Genomic DNA, 22,536 nt, shown 5'->3' with positions numbered 1-22,536 from the left:
GGCTGCGTGACATGGTCGGTGCAGAAGAAGAGGAAGGCTCCTGCCAGTACAGGCTGCTGCCTCTTCTTCCCCAGATGAAGCTGTGTCGGGGCCGAGCGGCTCTGCACCACAGGACGACTTTAGAGCTCACCAGGAGCTATTGAAAAGGGCTGGAGGTGAAAGTGCTTAAAGAGTCCTCACACAGCATGATCAACATCTTGGTTGCGGCAGCCCTGTCAAAAGTGGCCCTACCCCTCAATGAGGCTGTTGTGGATCCAGTCACAAAGCTGTGGCAGATCCCATCCTCTCTGCTCCCCCACTTCAAAAAAGGCAGAGAAAAAGTACTTTGTTCCCACCGAGGGGTATGAATACCTATATTCCCATCCCCCTCCCGGGTCCCTTGTGGTTGCAGCAGCCAATGAAAGAGACAGGCAAGGGCTGCAAGCCGCCACCCACAAAGGACTCAGAAGCTTTACCTGTTTGGTAGAAAGATTTATTCTGCTTGTGGGTTACAGCTCTTCATCTCCAACCACCAGGCCTTGCGTTGGAGGTATGACTATAACATCTGAGACCAGTGTCAAAATTCAAGGACTTGCTGCCCCAGGAGTCCAAACAGGATTTCTCCGCTCTGGTTGAGGAAGGGAAAACTATAGCCAGGGCTTCCCTCCAAGCGGCCCCAGACGCAGTTGACACGGTTGCTAGAACAATGGCATCTGCGGTGGTCATGTGAAGATGCTCTTTGTTCCAATCCTCAAGACAACCACTGGAGGTTCAGCTGTCCATTCAAGACCTTCCATTTGAGGGAACCTCTCTCTTCTCCAAAATAATGGATACAAAACTCCCTGGCCTGAAAGATTCTAGGGCCACTCTCAGGTCCCACGGCCTTTCTGTCCCGGTATCTTCAAGGAAGCACTTCAGACTTCAACAGCCAGCCCGCTTCTTGGCTCTGCCACTTCACCAAGACCTATTTAAGAAACAGAACAGGTGTTATAGGTGCAGGCAACCTCTCCTTCCACCTCCACCTTGCTCCAGGTTCACACAAATACCCAGGAGTCCCCACTTTTGAAGAGGCGCTCAAGGGTGTTATATCAGTTCCCATACCAGATCCTGCCCCCCCTTTTGTTTTCAGACCAATTCTTCCACTTCAGCCTGGTGTGGTCCCTCATCACCTTGGACCGCTTGGTGCTGAGTATGGTGGAGAAAGGTTACACCCTTCAGTTTTCTTCCGCCCTACCCCCCCATCCCAGTCTCTCTTCAGGGGCTCTTTTTACAAACAACTTCTACTCCAGGAGATGCAAGCACTCCTTCGGGTAGGGTCTGTGGAGGATGCGCCTTAGAATTTGAGAGGAAAAGGGTTTTACTCCTGTTATTTCCTAGTCCCAAAGGGCGTCTCTGACCCATCCTAGACCTGTGTCGCCTCAACAGTTATTTCAAGAAGCTGAGGTTCTGAATGATCTCCCTGGCCTCCATTATTCCCTCCCTGGATCCAGGGGATTGGTACACCGCCCTCGACTTGAAAAGACGCCTGTTTCCACATGTCTTTTCTGGTGCCACAGGAGGCTCCTCAAATTCATCATAAATCGGGTCCACTACCATCCTCCCCTTCAAGCTTGGCTGGTCTCAGTGTACTCACTGAGCTGTTGCCACTTGGACTGAGTGCTTACAGTTCCCACCCCAGTCCTCGCTTCCCTCAACTCCTGGAGGAATCTCCAGTTGGTGAGGGCAGACATTCCCTTTGTCACTCCCCAGCTATCAGTATCCCTAATCTTGGTCGCATCTAATCTAGGTGCGGGGCTCACCTCAAGTACCTCAGGACTCAAGCCCTGTGGTCCCAGGAGGAGGTCTCCTTGCATATAAAGGTCAGAGAGCTCAGAATGGTCCGCCTAGCATGCCAGGTGTTTCTACCACAGATCACAGGCGAAGTAGTGCGACTACTCATGGACAACACAACAGCCATGTTTTACATCAACAGGCAGGGAGGAACACGCTTGTCCACCTTGTGCCCAGAGGCCTTTCACCTGTGGGACTTCTGAGGGAAGCACTTCATCCGCCTCAAAGCTTCTTACCTTCCGGGAGCCCAGAACGCTCTGGCAGATCACTTAAGCAGGTCTTTCTCTTCTCACCATAAGTGGTCCCTTTGCCTCAACACAGCAAGATCCATCTTTCAGAGATGGAAGTTTCCCCTTGTAGACCTGTTCATGTCAGCAATTTTGCTCACTATGTGGTTGCAGCCTAGGCTCGTTCACAGATGCCTTCCTACTCCCGTGGACAAAGCACCTGTTCTACTCATTTCCCTCATTCCTCTTGTACACAAGGTCCTACTGAAAGTAAGGCGAGACAAAGTAAGAGTTATTCTTATAGCCCCTGCATGGTCGTGTCAAAACTGATTCGGCAGGCTAGTGGATCTGACAGTAGCAGCCCCATTACCACTCCCACCCTTCAGGGACCTGATCTTGCAAGATCATGGCCGTCTGCCCCACCTGAACCTCAAGACCCACCACCTGACAGCGTAGAAGCTCCATGGTTGAATCCGGCGGAGCTAGCTTGTTCAGAACAAGTCCACTAGGTCTTGCTAGGTAGTAGGAAACCATCTGCTAAAGCGACTTACTTCACCACATGGAAGCGTTTCTCGGAGTGGTCATCCCAGTGAGGCCTCTCACCAACTCGATCACCCCTCCAGTTTGTGCTGGAGTACCTGCTCCATCTGAAACAATAGGGCCTAGCCATTTCATCGATCAAGGTGCATCTAGCAGCAATCTCAGGCTTCCACCCTCTGATGGACAGAAAGTTGGTCTTCTCCCACAAGGGATAAGAGAGACTTTACCCTCAAACTCGCAAACCCATTCCCTCGTGGGACCTAAACCTGGTCCTGTCAAGACTCACAATCCCTCCCATTGAGCCGCTAGCATTGTGCCCTCTTATGTATCTCCTGAAAGGTCACCTTCCTGGTAGTGATTACCTCGGCCAGGAGGGTCTCAGAAATCTGAGTCCTTGTGTCAGAATGCCTGTGTACTATGTTCTTTAAGGACCAGCTTCAAATATGCCCCCTCACAGCATTCCTCCCAAAGGTGGTCTCACAGTTTCATGGTAATCAGATTTTTTCCTGCCAGTTTTCTTCCAAAAACTGCACAAGAATTTGGAGGAGAAGCATCACACACAGGTGTGCCCTGGCCCTCTACATTGAGAGGAAGAAGCCATTCCATAAATCCACGCAGATCTTTGTGGCAGTAGCAGGCAGGATGACCTACCGGTTTCCTCTGAGAATTTCATCCTGGATCATTTTTTGCATTTGTAAGTGCTATGAGCAGGCCAGCATCCCACCTCCTGCCATCTTGACATCCCATTTGACGAGAGTTCAGGCTTCATCAGCAGTGTTTCTGGCCCGGGTCCCAGTCCAAGACATCTGCAGAGCAGCGACCTGGTCATCTACATACCTTCTCCTCCCACTGTGCCATCACCCTGCAGACTAGACATGATACCAAGTTTGATAGAGCAGTGTTGTGAGCCACATGTCTGTGAACTCTGACCCCACTTCCTTGGGTACTGCTTGAGATTCATTTAACATGGAATAAACAAGCACTCGAAGCAAGCAAGCAAGCACTCGAAGAAGAAGAAAAAACAGTTACTAACCTTTCCATAACTGTTTTTCTTCAATACGTGTAGCTCATGTCCATTCCACAACCCACCCTCTTGCCCCTCTGTCAGAGTTAGCTGGCAAAAAGGAACTGTGAGGATGTGGGGCTGGCCAGACTCCTTATACCGGTGCATGAGCGTGCAACCCCAGAGGGTGCTAGAACCAGCCTGACAGATACCACTGAGGGAAGAATCTCTGGCAACAGTGCATGCGATGCATGCACGCCTAACTTGGAATGGACATGAGCAACACATCTCAAAGAACAACAGTTACAGAAAAGTTAGTAACTGTTTTTACCCTATTCCTGTAGCTCTTGATTTTTAGTTAGATGGCAGCTATACTTCTGCTAGAAATATTTGTGATATATAATAACAACAGTGGATCTCAAAGCACTTTACAAAGGAGGTCAGTAACGTTTTATCTCCATTTTACAGATGGGAGAAGTGACTTACCCCAGGTCACCCAGCAGGTCAGCGGCAGAGTTGGGAATAGAACCCAAGTCTCCTGAGTCTCACAGTCCAGTGCTCAATCCACTAGCTCATAACGGCAAATATTTGACATGGCTGTAGTCTCAAAAGATTCTTATTAGGGGAGAAACGTGGATGGCTGTATAGAAGCTGCAGTGTTCCTGTGTGCTCCTTTGGAAGTCAGTAGTGTTTTTTTCCTCCTATGGAGCTGCTAGTTAAAACAAGCTGTAATTTGGCTGTAGATTTTTTGTAGATTTGGTTAATAAGGAGGAAAAATAGATGTGATATGCCATTAAGCTTCTCTTATCTTGTCTGTCAAGCGAGAAGTGCTGTTTTGAACTCTCTTCAGGGTGAAGTCAGCTCAAGGCAACTTGGGTATAACTGTCTAACCCAACTATATTTTAGCCCTGAAAGTTTGTGGGGTGATAACTGAGCCTGCCTGATAAGGTTAAGCTAATAGTGAAAGATGATATCACTGAAGACTTGTGGGTAATGTTTAAGAATGGTATAAGGTAGCACTGTCTGAGTTTTGTTACAGCCATTACAAGACACACAATATGGGGAGCGAATTAAAATCTAGTAAGTGAATACAGCACACATTCACCTCACTTTTGTCTCTTTCCTCTTTCCCCCAACAATTTTATTAGTTCTGAAATGAAAGACTGTAACTTTTCTATTGACAGCAAAAGAGGAAATATCAGAAAACAGAAGTACTAAACGATATTCTCAGGATTCTCCGCCCTACACTGCCCCTCTCTCTCCTAAACTCCCCAGACCTGACGCTCACCCATCTGAAGGTAACTTAAGTGTATTTGTTGCAGTTTGTGGGAGGGTTATTTGTGTTCAGAGTATTTCAAATAAAAGAGAAACAAGTACAATTAATTTTGTCTAGCCTTAGCCATCAGCTGTTGACAGAATGCATAGTCACAGTGGGGGAGGGGAGCGTATAAGTAATTATTGGTGAATGGGCACAAATATTGCACATTGGGAGAACTAAAGGGAGCTTTGGCCTCTAACACAACTAGCCCTTTTTTGGGAAAGGGTTTAAAGATTCACCGCAGACCGTTGATGAATGAAGCTGTCTGTTTAATGTGCAACAGCTTACTAAAAAGCCAGTAGGCTGCTACATCCCATTATAATGGGATAGAAAATAAGCTACTATAACAACTGTGTAAAATACACATACTCTCTGCACCGCTAGAGTATTGCACTCTCTGTTGGTAGCCTAACTTGAGTTCAGAAAAGGACAGTGAGGATGGCAGGAAATTTGCAAGGGTTGATTATGAGAGTCAATTAGAGATTTGTGACCTGACTTTTGAGAGGTTCTGAGCTCCTGCAGCTCCCACTAGCTTCAGTGAGATCTCTGCTCCTCTGCAGCTGGAGCCATTATACTATATTTAGAAAGCAAGAGGAGATGAGGATAAATGCTAGGCTTATTTAAGACAGATCAGTCATTCCTTTTCATCTAGTCTAATAACAGAAGCAGGGGACACAGAAATTGGTAGCAAAGTTAGAGTTGATTTAAAAAGGAGATACTATTTTATACATACAATAAATCTGTGGACTTAGAGGAGTCTGGGTATGTCCATGAATAAATATAACACATGGCTTAGTACCCTAAGCTGTACTAAAATACGGTTGCTCAAACTGGAGCAAACCAAAATGTATTATTCAAATATAGGCCAGTTAGCTGCAGTATCCAGTAAGGAATCTTGTGCACTCAAAATAGGCTTGATCACTTTCCTATCCCTATTCAATATATAGGTCTAATAACTACATAGTACAAGGAAGTTTTAAGAACCAGTAGTTCATTTATTATACAGTATGGTTTCCTGGATTTCCAAAAAAAAAATCTGTAGGGAAAATAAATGTTGCCATATTTACGGGTCAGAATTTGTGTTGTCTTCAAACATTTTGATAAGTTTTCAATAAGGTTTTTATGTGTTTGAAGAGGCAAAATATTCTCCAGCATTGTATGTCTCCCACTCAGCCTTTTAGGGCAGCGTCGTCTACTGAAAACTTGGAGGTAATTTCAGATCTCTCACTCATGGGCTGGTTAGCAAGAAAGACCAAGAATATCTGTTGGAAAGGATCTTCTTTTAGCAACACTTTTTCTTTCTAATCTGCTCAGGGATATTTCTGCTATCTGTTCTGCTAGATGACAGTTTCCTCTTTGCAGCCATGGAGGATAATGGAAAAAAGCAGCAACCTAAGTGGCTAACTAGTGTAGCCAAATACATCACTCTAATCCTGTATTAAGAAGAACCTTTGACTTTTGCTCCCAATTCCCAGAGGATCTAAAAGATGTTTCAAATTCTTGTGAAGGATCTTCAGGCTAAGACATAGGCCTCTGTTGTGCTCAACCATAAGGACTCTTTCCTTGTTTGTCAATAGCCTGCTCCAAACACCAAGGATTCGGAAGTAGAACTTCCAACAAGACTTAAGAAAACCTCATGTCTGTGGCTTCTCTCCATAGTTTATTTCAGATATTCAAAATATCAGTTAAAGTCTTCTTGGCCATTCTATCAAATACCAAAATTGACTAAGATCTCAGACCAAATGACTGCTGGTTAGACAAGGTCTCCTTAAAGTGGGGCCATTACAGCATCCCAGATTCACTGAAAAGTGACAGCCTGCTGGTTGAACAAGGGGATCTTGATTTAAAAAGGATTATTCTGAGCTGGTTATATCACCCTGGGATTGAGTGATCATGAGTTGATTCAGTTTAAATTAAATGGAGAAATAATCAAAGCCAGGTCATCAAATATGGCTTATTTCAAAAAGGCAGATTTGGAGAAATAAGGAAATTTAGTTAACAATATAAACTGTACTGGTGAGTTCAAGAATCTAAAAGTAGTGGAGGCTTGGAATTTCTTTAAACAAATATACAAAAACTGTACTCAGTTTGCATCCCAAGCAAGGGGAAAAATCTTGTACGGAAAGCCTCCAGACCAACTGGATGAGAAACCATCCCAAAAAGGTTATTAGGAATAAGCAGAGAGCCTGCAAGGAATGAAAAAGGGGATTGATTAGCATAGACAGCTATCTCTTGGAGGTTAAAAATGTAGGAATAAAGTGAAAATTGCTAGATCTAGCTTAATTAGCTCTTGCTCAGAAAATTAAAATAAATAACCAGAGGTTTTTTAGTTATATAAATTAGAAGTGAATAAGGATGGATGAGGTTAGGTTGCTATGGAGTGAGCATGGGGAAAAGATTAAAGATAATCTAGGAAGGGCAACAACAGCACCCAGTTGGGCAAAACAGTACCCCTGCATGGCTCTTCAGCCCCCTCGCTTCCCAGCTGTACCCAGACCTTTACTGCCTTCCAGCCTGCAGCAGGAATCCAGCTCAAAATAACACTTCTGTTTATCTGAATGCCCGGTTATACAAATGTTTTCAGGTGTCCCCACAGGCTATTACCAGTTTATGTTTTATATCCCTATAATCTCATGCTTCCGTGTATTAGATGGTCACCTGCAGGGGTCAGGAAGAGATTTTTTTTGCCCCAGTGTACTCTGGATTGTTTTGTCTCCTTCCTCAGAAGCATCAGAGGTGGCCATGGCTTGAGGTGGGACTCTGGATGGGGTGGGCTGGTGCGCTAGGATGGTACGGAGCATTCTTTCTCTCTCTCTCAGAGGTGCTGGGCTGGCTAACTCTTGCCCACATACTCAGAGTCTAACTGATTGCCATATTTGGGGTCAGGAATTAATTTCCCCCAGGTCAGACTGGCAATGATCTGGGGGCAAGGGGTTGCCTTCCTGTCAGCAAGCCGGGATCACCTGGGTATCTCTCTCTTAATCCATTCCTTGCCATTGCAGGGCCGTTGGTGCACCTCCTGCCTTTCCCTCTGGCACATAATAGTTTAGTTTCCTGTAGGCTGTAATACTTTGGACTAATTTTGGTTGTTGGGTTTAGTGTGCGGGTGCTGGGTGGTGTTGGTGGCCTGTGGTACATAGGACGTCAGACTAGATGATCTGGTGGCACTTCAGGCCTTAAATTCTGACTTCTGTGAACTTTCCTACCTTTCATATGTGAATCCAAGGCCTATTTCAGGAGATTTTCAAATCCCTAATATCTTGAAAAGAAAAAAAATCTTCTGTCTCAGAATTTCATGAAGATGTCTTAAAGAAGTCTTCGTCTCAGACACCACCATTATCTCCAAGGTCTCTGACTTCAGAGATAAGGCTGCATAATCTGGATAAGTAAAATATGAGTCTCGTGTAACATTATGCACCCTGACAATCTTTCTGCTTCCTTAGTGTGTCGAGTAAAAAAAAAAAAAAATTATTTTTTTCCTAACGGGGTCCTCTGCTTCCTTGCAATAAAATGGACCCTTTCTAAGGCACTAGAAATTGTATGCTGGTTAAACCAAAGGGTTCCAGACATTAATCCCTATTGCAGTGTATCCCCTCCAGTTAATTTATTCTAGAAACCAAAAATCCTGAGATTTATATCTGCAGTTGATTCTCAAACTCTTCTATTCAGCATTTATATATTCATTTATGATTCCTCCGTGTTTTTTTTTTACTTCCCATACTGAAATTTCCAGCAATGTTCTCATTTTCTAGCTTCTCCTGTTTTTTTCAAGTCCTCTGATTTTTTTTTTTTTTTTTTTTTTTTTTTTTTTTTTTTTAAATTATATGCAGGCCTCAGTAGCCAAGAGGAGGATGTTTTCACCTTTTGATATAGATGCATGTCGAGCAGACTTTTTAAGCTCTTGCACAGTAATAGTTTTCCTTCTAGGCCAGTTCTGGAAAGTCTAAGCTTTCAAGGCCTGAATCAGTTTTACTCGATGTTTGTCACAGAAAGGTGGTGTTCTAAGTAGAAGTAACCAAATACACAGCCCTTGAAACCCTTCTTTCTTCATTTTGCAATTGGGTTACGTCAGCAAGAAGGATTTATTAATTAATTGCTTAAACCATAGAGAGAATTTCTTATTTCTTATTTTCCTTCAGGATTATGTTAAAATAATCACTGCTAAAATAAACCAAGTGCTTCCAGATCTCAAGAATACCTCTAAGCCAAGTTTTGACAAAGAGAGCATCTGGCATATGGTAGACCTCTAAAGCCAAATGTGAAAACATCACAAGTTTTCAGAAAAACGGTTCTTTTACCATCTTTTTAATTCCAGATGTTTGTGTGAAGCAGGAAATAAATAAAAGCTACAATTGCTAGAAGAGTAAAGAGTATGCATTTTAGAAGCGTATTTCACAGCAGTTATCAGTCTTTCTCCAAATCCATCATTACTCCCTTTCTTTTTTCTTTCTCAGTGCTAGATTTGTCTAATGTGAGCAGAGAGAAATTTATTGCTAAAAAATAGAACAATTTCTTGCCAACTAATTTCTTTTTTCTCAAATAGCATATTGACCAATCTGGGCCATACTTTAATCAGACTATATTATTAGTCTTCAACAGTCAGTGATTTTTAAAAAAAAACTGAAACAGACCAAACACTCAAGCCCTATAGGCAGGTGGAAGGACTTTGTTATGTTGCTGTATAGCAACAACCGTTAGCTGACTCTGAAGCAGATGTCTACGCTCTGCATTCAGTCCTAGGAAGCATCGAAGTGGAGTTTGAGAATATATTTTAAAGACTAGAGATTAGCTGATAAACACTTCCTTTTTCAAATTTTATCAAAGGGTTGTTACCTATTTCTTAAGCCAGAATGTATTTAATTGGTTTCATTTATATTTTCATATCCAGAGAAGAGTTGCCTGCGTGTAAGTGAAGTACAGTGGTCAGTATTTCTTAATAATTAGCACATCAGTATCTGAAATACCAGGATTTTCCTCAATACAGGAAATAATTGTGGCAACGGTTTGCAATCTGTTGACTTCATAAAGAGGGCCACTGTATCTGAAGATAGTATGATCTATAGATACACAGTTGCACACTTGTTTCTAATTAGAAGTTGATGGTTCTCTGTATTGCTTAGACTAGGCAAATTAAATATTACACAGCGGGTTTATCTTTTATTCCTACTAAAAATCTCTTACAGGATAAACATAACACAGGCTTAATGGCTGCGCTTTAGAAAAAGTGTTTAAACTGTGGATATGCTTCCTTGGTGATTATATCTATGCCTATAACTGCAAATGTATTGATACTACCTTCAGATAATTCTTAGAGAATCAACTCTTCCCCTTTGTTAATAATATAGTTTTGTTTTATATAGAATGAAATGACAGTGAAATGAAGTATTGAAAATTTCATATGTTTTGTATGATCCAAAGTGACCTTCAAGCTCTCATCAAACTCTATAATAATCAGGTTTTTTAACAGCTGTAACTTTAAATGTATTTTAGGAACTTCCTACTGACTACTTTTACTTAAATAAGAGAAGGAGAATGGTGCTAGTTGTATTTGGTGCTTGCTTTATGGGGAGCTTGTTGACAGGCTTAAAAGTTGTAGTTAGTGTTAAAAATAAGTAGCATAGAATTAAATAACAAGGTTACAAAAATCTAACATGTTGAATAGATCGGTATTTGTGTTACTCATATTATGTAGCAGAGACACTGCCAACTGAAGAACATGGCACTGCCAAAGAACACCGATTTTCTGAGGACTCTATGGATTCTGCTCTCAATTCAGTAAATCCTGCAAGCCCAACCTGCCGAAATTCCACTGAATATCGTACCTCAGGGAATGCAGCATATTATAGAAATTCCCTTCAGCCAGTGACTGCTGCTTCAAACTCAGCCCCAGTCCTACACAGGCTGTCATCAAGCTCTGCTGGGAACAGCAGTTACTATGAAGTCAATAGGAATCGAATGCAGAGGAGGATTGAAGGTATGGCATACACTTAACCTTTTAAAATGTGTGCATTGCTAACTACTTTTTAGCAGTATGCAAAGTCAGTGGGTTATGAATTATGAAGCAAAGTGCTTTGACATCCAAGACTTCACATAAGAAGTCAGACTTAGGCAAACATGTCAGACCATCTAACGTGATTTCAAAATACAGAATTTAAGCTTTTAACTCTAATACTGTACAAGGCAGAGAAATCATGCATACGATTTTTTACTCTGCTAGTTATCAAAGACTCTGCAGCCTGCCTGGCTGGGCAGTGCTGGTTACAGCTCATTCTCCAGCTTCTCAAGTACTGCTGCCAAGTTGGCCAAAGGATCACTGAAATTTGCAGTGAGGGGTTCCCTTCCCTTCCTGCACAGCATTCCCAGCTGTTGGTGTCTTGGGAGCTAGGAACCAAATGTCTCAAACTTCTCCCTCCCTGATGGTACATAGTGCTAACACTTATACCGTTGTGTGTATCTGCAGTTGTAGAAGTCATCTGAACACAGATTCATGCTGTGACCCAAATAGAACATCTCGGTGACTCTTTAGAAGGAAAATCAAATATTTTTCATTTTAATAAATTGTAAAAGAATTTGAGTGATCTTAGCCAGGTTGATACACTGGTAGAAGAGAGAGGACTGCTACTAATACGGGACACTAACAATGTCTTATTTTTCCTTTCGTTTGAGTCTGCAAGGATGTGTTTTTACTACATTGACACTTATGACATTTCTCCCTTTGCCAATGTTTTACATTTAAGCTGCAAGTTCTACAACAGGTCCTGATCTCAGTGCACTAAAAAGGGAACCCTCACGAGTACCAAATAAGGATCCTTCTACCTGGTCAATAGATGAAGTAATGCAATTTGTGAAAGAAGCTGATCCTCAGGCATTAGCACCCCATGCAGAACTCTTCAGGAGACACGTATGATATTTTCTGTTTCTATTCTGCTAGACTTGAGCACGTTACTAATCTGTGGAGGAAGTTTTTGAGAGTTTCCCTGCTATTATTGAATTTGAAGCGAAAGGTGGTGCATCAGCAATCAGATCACTCTGTTGGCAGCCTACCTTCTGGGGAAGCAAAATGTGCTCGCAGATTTCCTCAGCAGACATTTTACAGTCGACCAGGAGTGGGAACTCCACAACTCAGTAATGTGTAATCTTGGCCTTCTGGCCTGGGCAGTTCTGTTTTCCCAATCTCCTATGCATGTTATCCCACCTTCCCTGAGCTCTTGACCCAGTAGAACGGCAGGATCAAGCACCCTGATCTGTGTCTGCTCGACCTCAGGGCATGATATTTGGATGGGCGTCATCATTAGAATGTTTATGCTCCACAGCTATACAAGACATCCTCTCCAATAGTAAAAAGGACTCTACTAGAAAATGTTACCTAGCTAAATGGAAGCACTTCTCTTCTTGGGCACAACAAAGAGTGTTCTCCCAAAGACTATGGCTATTCCTCTCATCTTGGACTCTATCCTATCTTTGAAGACATAAGGTTTGTCCATTAGCGCCTTGCTTGGCCACTTACCAGCACATCCCATGCACCTTCTCAGGGCTATTTGGTTTTCAAAGATCCACTGACCAATAGATTCTGGAAACGCCAAGCTTACAGCCCCAGTGGGACCTGAACCTTGTTTTCTCAGTACTCACAAGGCCTTACTTGAGCCTTTAACGACTTGCTCCATGTCACTCTGTTGCATGAAGGTCGTTTTTCTTGTAGCCATCACCTCAGCAAGAGGGTTGGCAAATTTGGAGGGATGATGGCAGAGCCTCCATACAACGTATTCCATATGGATATGCTTTCTTTACATCTACCCCCCCCCCCAAATTCACCCCTAAGGTAGTTTTAGAAATTCACCTTAACCAGTCCATTCACTTACCTGTGTTCTTTCCAAAACCTCTTCTTCAGAGGAACGAAGACTCCACTTCCTCAATGTTCGGAGGCCTTGGCTTTCTGCCTACAGAGAACAAAACCACACAGGAAATCCCTGAGGCTGTCTGTCACTATAGCAGAGTGGTCCCCAAATGTTTTACCTTCTGTCCGCGGCTCTGGGAGCAGGGGGCGTGGACAGGGGTAAGGGGGCGAGGCCGGCGGTGGGGGCGGGGCTGGGAGCAGAGACTCGGCCAGGGGCCAAGGCCAGCAGCCAGGGTGTGGGGCCAGGGCCAGGAGCAGGGCTGGGTTGTGCTCCTTCCCCACCCCCCATCAGGGCTGACCCAGGCCTCAGCTGTGTCCCCCTGAATGTTCCTCCATGCCCCTATAGGGGGGTGCGCTCCACCGTTTGGGGACCTCTGCTATAGCAGAAAGAGTCAGAGGGCACACCATCTCCACCCAGAGACTCTCCAAATGGGTCTCTGGCTGCATTCTACTCCATCCGTTATAAAATCTCCACCCACGCCCCACCCTCTTCCCCCAATGGAGTAAGAGCTCATTGCGCCAGAACACAATCAACAACTATGGCATCTCTTCAGGTGGCAGCCCTCTTGGACACCTGTAAAGCAGCCACATGGAGCTCCATTCACACATCTGCAAGACATTATTCCCTGGTGCAGGACACTTCTGTTGATGCCTCCTTTGGGATGGCAGTACTCCGCTCAGCCCTGCTATCTACACCCTTGCACCCTCCTCCTTCTTAGGTACTGCTTGTCAGTCACCCATAGTGGAATACAATAAGGGCCATCACTTGAAGAAGAGGGGGTTATTTACCTGCAACTGGAAAATCTTCGAGATTTAAGGTCCCTGTCTGTATTCCACTTCTTGCCCTCCTGCCCCTCTGCTTTGAATCTTATCTGATTCGTGGTAATTGAGAAGGAACTGGAGAGGCGGTGAGTCTGCCTCATCTCAGTTGGAGATGAGCCGGGGCCCATGCACAGACCCAGGGACGCTACTTTCAAATTCTCCAGCTCCAAGAGCATGGTGCGCGTGTGTAATAGTGGAATACAGATAGGGACCATACACCTTGAAGAACCTCCCAATAACCTCCTCTTTCAGAGGGATCTTCATTCATGACTTTGGACAACTGTGGGCCACTTAGACACCACATATGCTTCCTCCCCAGGATAGAATTTTTCTGATATCCCAAGATAGCTGCTCCTTAATATTAACAGTCAAGTGCAAAGCTTCGTTGCATTTAGACAACACAGTTTTATTAGGAGAGAGAAGAAAGGTTAAAAACAATAATGAAAAGCATTTACTTGGTCTAATCTAGCCAAGACTGTGCAAATCTTCACTAGAACTAGCTAGATAATATATTTAGGAGGGTCAAAAATTAGTAGCTCTAACTGTGCATGTCCTGTATACTCCTTTCATTCACCTGTTTTCCTTTCACTGTGTGGTTACGTGATGGGCTTCCTAACAGAGAACTGCTGTCATCTCAGAATGGCAGTGTCCCCACCAAGGAGTGTCTGGCTTTTTTTAATTGTGAACCCAACGAGCCAGAGTCTCTACTGCCTTGTGTATTCCTTTACACTTGGGCAAAATTTAAAATTTCGTGTAAAATTTCTCATTCACTCTGCACCAGTTCATAATAAAAATTCTTTTAAGTTTGGAGTAAGCTAGGTCCAAAGGAAACTTCAAGATACTGAAATATAGATAGATTGATATAGATCGATAGATGTAAAAAACGCAAACCACCTCCCCTTCTTGGTTTTTCTGGACATTTTTGGAATAGGGACCAAATTTCATAGTATTTTTCAGCCTATTCTGTTTTAAAAAAAGAGTGGTTTCATTATGCTATTTCAGGGAAATATTCGCTGAATTGCCAATACTTTTTTTAATAACTTAGGCCTGTCCAACTGCAACAGCTTCTTTTCAAGGCAGAGAAAATCTGTTCAATTGTCCTTGCTTTTGATCCTAACATTCCATCTGGTTTAGGCTAGACACAGATCTGTCTTGTGTCACAGATCTAGATGATGTGTAACTCCCTTCACGTGTGTGTGTGTGTGTGTATATGCATGCATGCATGCCAGAGTCTCCCTATGGCTGTTTTCAAGGTTCAGTGCAAGGCCTCAGTGTTTGGGTCATTTCATCTTTGACTAGAGAGGCCTCCCTTCTTTAGCAGCTCTTCCTTTCTGGATTTTTCTCTTGGCCGAGTTACCTTTATTTTGGTTACAGTATCTGGTTTTGTCCAATGCCTTTTATTATTGACTTGTGTATTATCTCAAATATCTACCAAAAAGTGCCTTAGAAAACACTTAAATGTCTAAATAAAAATCAGTTTGGTTTTATTAGCCATCAGAGGTATTAAATTATAGTAAATTACTGTTTTATATACTCTACATTAAGTTTTACTATGGTATAAACTAATACAATGTACTTTTTGATTTTACCATGTAACCTGTTAAAGCCGTTGTATGTTGTATTTATTCCTTCTGTAGGAAATTGATGGAAAGGCACTACTGTTACTAAGGAGCGATATGATAATGAAATATATGGGACTGAAGCTGGGGCCAGCATTAAAGCTATGCTACCATATTGAGAGACTTAAACAAGGAAAGTACTAGCCAGTGGAGACAATGTAATGTACGTATTCATATCAGACTTAACTCTCAGGTTCACAGGCATGTTCTTTATTTAAGAATATTTTGTCATCATAAACAGTCTTCAGTTTGCAAAAGTTTCCTCTCAAAATGTGATAAAATATTTACTACCAAGTGAAAAGGACTGTTACATTCTGGTATTCTAACAACTGTTTTAGAAACGTCACACAGAAAGCCAATTGGTGTTGTGTGTTTTTTAAAAAGCAATGCTTTCATGAGTACTAACTTCACACAGAGTGCCGAGAAATCCATTCTCTGCTACAGACTTCAGCTGACACATTCACATTCAGAACCAAAACAGCTTAATCCCAAAGGAAAAAATCTGCATCAGGTGTTCACTTTTACAGGGGTGGCTGTAAAACTTTACATTGTAAGAAAATTTTAAAGAAGCAGCAGTAGACTTCATCTCTTTAGTGAATACTCTTTGTCTGGTGCTCCAGAAAAGTAATATTCATCTGAATTATGCTATCCAGATTTCCATAAAGGGAATAGCCATATGAATTGTTTGATCTGTGTGTTTTTAATACAAATATAAGCTTTTATAAAGTGTGGTTATCAGTTCTCTGGTGAATTATGAGAACAAATGTACAGTATGTTGTCAATTTATGCAGGCAATATTTCTGTTTCATGGAGGGGGCATTTTCTTGGCCATTTTAAACAGCCAACTGTTCTGGGGTGAATGGACTTCCAGATTTCTGTGGAACAGAAGACCCACATTTTAAACATTCCGTCCTTTTGCTGAACTTGGCATGGATATTTGTATTCATGCTTATGTGTATATATATGTGTGTGCGAGTGTGGTACATACATATATACTGTACATATGTATTCAGTTTTTTAAAAATGTGTTTAAAATATACTTTGCACTGTGACAGAGATAATGAGAAACTGTACAATTCAATTTTTTTACCAGTAAATTTTTTGTGTACTTCTGTATTCATTAGCACTTGTCCACTTTGCTTTCCATTCCTGGAGGGTAAGGAACAATCAATGGATGGGTGGATTCAAACAGGAGAGTGCCCTGTACTATGCAAAACTCCCGGTTACTTATTACTTAGCTCTGAGCCGTTTATTCTGGTATGGTTTCTGGAAATATGCATTTTGGTTCTGATGTTTCTTGTTTTTTGACTTCTTTAAATTAAATATTTCACTTGTCATGAAGAAGTGGTTCTCATACTAATACTCTTGTTTTGCATAAAACTTGGTGCTGTTTTTATAAGCTACAGAAATGAGTGTTGATAATAAAAAGCTTGCTATCACTGCCAATAAAATATACATCAGGGACAAGAATGTACATTTTCTGTGTAGGAAATCGAATGTATTGTATGTAATAGTGCAAGTGAGAATAAAGAACTATTTACTAGGGAAGATATAGTCCTAAAAGGATAGGTTTTATTATATTTCTTATTGTCTTTTTATATATGAAAGCTTCTAGTAAAAAATGTGTATTTTTACAAATTTCTTGTTTGAAAATGCCTTGCTTATTGCTAGCTTAATATTCCTCAGGTTTTAGCAGAAATACTGCAAAATCATATTTTGTAGTTCTCAGCTTTCCAAGTAGTCATTTAAAGAACTACAGCACAATTTTAATTTAGAAGTTCATTTGTCTTTGAGGATTGTTTTGCTCTGCTATCACAAAACATTTAACACTAAGGGTTATGTGGTTTGGGTTACTTTACATATCCTTTGTGCACATGTGTGTTTAGATGGACAGTACACACATGCCTGCTTTATATCTAGAAAAGGGCAAAACAATGATGGAGAAATATCTAGTATATTTGTTATATATTGCTTATGCCACACTTCATCAATATATTAAGCATTATGCTGAATTTTTAACATGAATGAGTAATAACACTCTCTCATAAAATTGCATTGGAAGTAATTTGGTCTAAAACTATATTATTGCATTGTCCAAATAGTTGGTATAAATTAAGATGTTTATGTTGTCTGTTTTCTACAACATCCATATAGAACAATGAGGTTTTAGCCTCTTTTTCATACACTCCATGGCTGTGGTATAAATATTTGTACAAAGTTTGTGTGCCCATACATGCACATGAAATGCTAGAATGTCATAGTACTAGAGTTTTTTACATTGTATTATAGCATGAGATCCAAGCAGTGTAACAGAATATATTTTTAATTGTTTATTTTCAACTGGATGTTCTTATCTAAAATAATTAAAAAAAATTTGTTCAGTGTTGTAATTGTCCATTTTGTTTGACATTGTATATGTACTCCTACTTCAACTAACATTTGTGCAGACATCATAGTTTGCTATATTATCCAGCATTTTGCAGAACTTGGCAGTTCATGTAAACTTCTGATGTAAAGTTTTTTTTTTTTATTACAGGAATATAACCTTGCAACATCTGCTTATCAAAAGCAATTAATATATGAACTTAGATGGATCTGTGTTTTTGAAATATTTGTGACACTCTATAGCTGTAGTGTATACAGTATCTCGCTGCTCGTATGATTCACAAAATTTCCACACAAATATCCATTAATTTGAAAAGGACAGGAGACCTCTACGAACCTCTTGTATGATCAGTCACTATTTTTTTTTCTTTCCAAAATCTTGAATGGTGAGATGTGTAGAGTAGACTGTTTTCCTTTCAGTTTAATGGCTACCTTGATAAAATGTGGTTCATAACTGGTACACCAAGTGCATTTTATAAGAATCCTTTGGATTTATACTTGTTTCATGTTATTTATAAATATATACCAGAATCTGGGTCATGCTTTAAAATGCAGTTAAAAAACATACAGACAGACTGCATACATAAATTAAACCAGATTCTACCCTTTGAGTTTCAAGTGACTGAACATGGATTTGGTTGTGGCTGTGGTTTCCACAGGGATCTATTAAATTCAAAAGGGTTGCATTTGGTATGTATTCTGGTGGGGCTCAGTTTGATCACCACTGCTCCCAAGGGCTTCTATTTAAATTGTGGGTGTTCATCACTTCTGAATCTGGCTCATTGTTCTTCCAGTACACACTGCCCAATACTTGTGTCCTGTGTCTAAGCAAAGACCGAAGTATTTAAGTCAAATGTTTTAATATCAACTAACATAGACCTCAATTACAAATTAATGTACTTCAGATTTCATTACTGTTACACAGTAATGCTGTTACACAGAAGTCTATTGTTCTGATGCCAGCACTGAACAATCAGCTTGCAATTTAGAAGTAACTTAATCAAGCGAATAGTAACTTCAAAGCAAAACATGGAGAGGAAAACTGCAGAAGTTGGGATCCAGTTAAAATAATCAAGAGGTGGTTTGAATTCAGTCTCTCAAAATATATTGATTACATGCAAAAAGGTAGCGTATACATGAAATGTGTTCTCTGCTGCTAGCATGGTTTTGCAGCTGATTGTTTCTATACTTTCTTTTCTAGTTCCTCTTGCTGTTATAAGGCAGCAATATAAGTTTTATATAGGACTAGGTAAAAATTTATTTAACCTAAAATTAAAAATTAACCCCTTGACATTAAGTTTAGGGATTGATTTTTATTTATTTATTTTTTTACAATAGTGTCTCTAACTAGTCTTGTAACTCTCATAGCAGAATAGTGATGTGGTGTAACAGAAACTAAGGAAAAACAACAAGGAGTCTAGTGGTACGTTAAAGACTCCTTGTTGTTTTTGTGGATACAGACTAACACGGCTACCCCCTGATACTAGAAACTAAGGAGTTATCTAAGACAAGGCTCATCAATTGTGATTGACCTGGTTACAACTAGAAAAGGAGTACTTGTGGCACCTTAGAGACTAACCAATTTATTTGAGCATAAGCTGTCCTAGAGTAGGTGTAGTAGGTCTAACAAAGAAAATAACAGAACGCCACTAGCCGTCACCTTCAGCCCCCAGCTAAAACCCCTCCAACGCATTATTAAGGATCTACAACCTATCCTGAAGGATGACCCAACACTCTCACAAATCTTGGGAGACAGGCCAGTCCTTGCCTACAGACAGCCCCCCAACCTGAAGCAAATACTCACCAGCAACCACATACCACACAGCAGAACCACTATCCCAGGAACCTATCCTTGCAACAAAGCCCGTTGCCAACTGTGCCCACATATCTATTTAAGGGACACCATCACAGGGCCTAATAACATCAGCCACATTATCAGAGGCTCGTTCACCTGCACATCCACCAATGTGATATGTGGCATCATGTGCCAGCAATGCCCCTCTGCCATGTACATTGGTCAAACTGGACAGTCTCTACGTAAAAGAATAAATGGACACAAATCAGATGTCAAGAATTATAACATTCATAAACCAGTCGGAGAACAATCTCTCTGGTCACGCGATTACAGACATGAAAGTTGCTATATTAGAACAAAAAAACTTCAAATCCAGACTCCAGCGAGAAACTGTTGAATTGGAATTCATTTGTAAATTTGATACAATTAACTTAGGCTTGAATAGAGACTGGGAGTGGCTAAGTCATTATGCAAGGTAACCTATTTCCCCTTGTTCCCCCCCCCCCCCCGATGTTCTTGTAAAACCCTGGATTTGTGCTGGAAATGGCCCACCTTGATTATCATACACATTGTAAGGAGAGTGGTCACTTTAGATAAGCTATTACCAGCAGGAGAGTGGGTTTGTGTGGGGGGTGGGGGGGGTGAGAAAACCTGGATTTGTGCTGGAAATGGCCCAACTTGATTATCATACACATTGTAAGGAGAGTGATCACTTTAGATAAGCTATTACCAGCAGGAGAGTGGGGTGGGAGGAGGTATTTTTTCATGCTTTGTGTGTATATAAAAAGATCTTCTACACTTTCCACAGTATGCATCCAATGAAGTGAGCTGTAGCTCACGAAAGCTTATGCTCAAATACATTTGGTTAGTCTCTAAGGTGCCACAAGTCCTCCTTTTCTTTTTTGCGAATACAGACTAACACGGCTGTTACTCTGAAACCTGGTTACAACTGCAACACATTCATTACAAATAGCTGTAAACTATTACAGTACTTTGCTGGAATAGACCAAAACTAGCAGCACATTCTATAAACTCTGATTTGGATGAATACTGGGGGGAGGAGGGTTGTTTTTAATAAGGGCACTTCATTATTTACTCATGGGAGAAGGAGATATTTGCTCAGGAATATCTCACCTTGAATGCTCGTGGCATTAAAAAACACTGCTCCCCCCCCCCCCCCCCAATTATTTATAAACAAAAGCTCCCTGGAAGCCATGCTAATCTTGCTGGAGCTGAGATTGGTGCATGGGACGTTCAAAATTCATGCTTGAAGGCTCCTTAATGTGATACCTAATCTTACACAGGATTACTGGAATTATTTTATCTGTGTTATTCCTGCAAAGGTATGATGGAGGCTTGAGTAAGAACCTAAGGATTTTGGCCCATTTGGCAGGGGATTATTTGTGTGTTCTTTCTTTTGGGGGTGGAATGACTTGGTTGAATGTATTAAGCAGGGGTTCTTAAATGGTTTCATAGGGTGGATTGCATCCGAATAGTTTTTCTCTTTCGCATAGCCCACCTAACTCTCTTTACATAATCAAATAACATCCCTGTGCTAACTACGGACACTTTGTACATGGAGAAGTAATTTAAGGAAAGCATTCAATGTAGTTTTAACTAGGGCTGCCAAGTGATTTAAAAAAATTAATCGCGATTAATCACACTGTTAAACAGTAATAGAATACCATTTCTTTAAATATTTTTGGATGTTTTCTACATTTTCAAATATATTGATTTCAATTACAGCACAGAATACAAAGTGTACAGTGCTCACTTTATATTTATTTTTATTATAAATATTTGCATTGTAAAAAACAAAAGAAATAGTATTTTTCAATTCACCTAATACAAGTACAGTAGTGCAATCTCTTTATCATGAAAGTTGAACTTACAAATGTAGAATTATGTAAAAAAAACAAACCCTGCATTCAAAAATTAAACAATGTAAAATTTTAGAGGCTGCAAGTCCACTCAGTCCTACTTCTTGTTCAGCCAATCACTCTCCGAGAGTGGGTTTGTGGGGGGGGGGAGAAAACCTGGATTTGTGCTGGAAATGGCCCAACTTGATTATCATACACATTGTAAGGAGAGTGATCACTTTAGATAAGCTATTACCAGCAGGAGAGTGGGGTGGGGGGAGGTATTTTTTCATGCTTTGGGTGTATAAAAAGATCTTCTACACTTTCCACAGTATGCATCGGATGAAGTGAGCTGCAGCTCACGAAAGCTTATGCTCAAATAAATTGGTTAGTCTCTAAGGTGCCACAAGTACTCCTTTTCTTTTTGCGATTAATTGACAGCCTTAGTTTTAACTTCTTATTTGTATTACTGTAACATTTAGGGGCCCTCGATCCAGACCAGGACCTTGTGCTACACACTGTACAAACACAGAACAAAAAGATGGGCCCTTCCCCAAGGGGCTTCCACTTGAAGTGGAAGTCAGGAGACCAATAGGTGAACATAGACAGGTGAATACAAGTAAATAACGAGACAGTGCTGTGACCTGACTACTGCCTACCATGCTGACCAACAGCCTAAACTTTATTAAGGTTTTTTAGGCTTCATGGCAGAGAACAGTTTTGAGGAGGGATTTGACAGTAGCTTTGTGGGTGTTTTGTGGGGGTACTACAACTTAACTGCCAGAAACAAAGAGCAGAGACAGCACCATGTGTCATCTTCCTCCTACCCCCAAACCCCCCCCCCCCCCAGCTCTCTTGGGGCATCCAGCAAGTGCTTCATGGCCCATAGTCTAGGAGCCACTATTATTCTTTGCTTCTGAATTTGCACGGGCTTGCCTTATACTATTGCAAACTCACCTCAAATCTGCTTGGTTGTCATGTCCACATCCTATCTAAAATATTTTTAGGAAACTTATAAAAGGACAACTGTACTAAGAAATGGGAATGCTAGAATCAGTATCTTATTTTTCTAAGGCCACTGGAGAAAGTAATTGTTAAACATGATGCTGGCAACCAACTGGAAAGGTAATGGTATTGGGAAAAAGTAAAAACACTCTTCAGAATAAATCACTGGATCTTTGCATTCCATGAAAGCCTTAAGTATGCAAAGAATTGCTTGGCTTGTAACCATGCATATGATAAACTACCGTATCTGGAAGGACTCT

At 41.2% G+C, this 22,536-nt stretch overlaps 1 protein-coding gene across 5 annotated transcripts in view; it reads left to right on the top strand.

Moving 5' to 3' along the window:
* Positions 1 to 17,613, top strand: part of SCML2 (Scm polycomb group protein like 2) — a 150,269-nt gene extending 132,656 nt beyond the window's left edge. For all 5 annotated transcript variants that reach the window (XM_043537923.1, XM_037901144.2, XM_043537927.1 and 2 more), the window contains 4 exons: positions 4,764 to 4,877; positions 10,590 to 10,871; positions 11,635 to 11,798; positions 15,251 to 17,613. In XM_043537923.1, coding sequence (XP_043393858.1) covers positions 4,764 to 4,877; positions 10,590 to 10,871; positions 11,635 to 11,798; positions 15,251 to 15,376 — 686 coding nt within the window. In that variant the 3' untranslated portion in view covers positions 15,377 to 17,613. The remainder of the gene's footprint in view (positions 1 to 4,763; positions 4,878 to 10,589; positions 10,872 to 11,634; positions 11,799 to 15,250) is intronic.
* Positions 17,614 to 22,536: the final 4,923 nt, after the last annotated feature.

Source organism: Chelonia mydas, chromosome 1, assembly GCF_015237465.2.
Source record: "Chelonia mydas isolate rCheMyd1 chromosome 1, rCheMyd1.pri.v2, whole genome shotgun sequence".
NCBI lineage: Eukaryota > Metazoa > Chordata > Testudines > Cheloniidae > Chelonia > Chelonia mydas.
Note: the sequence above shows the minus strand (reverse complement) of the source record. Positions and strands in the feature narration are given on the sequence as shown.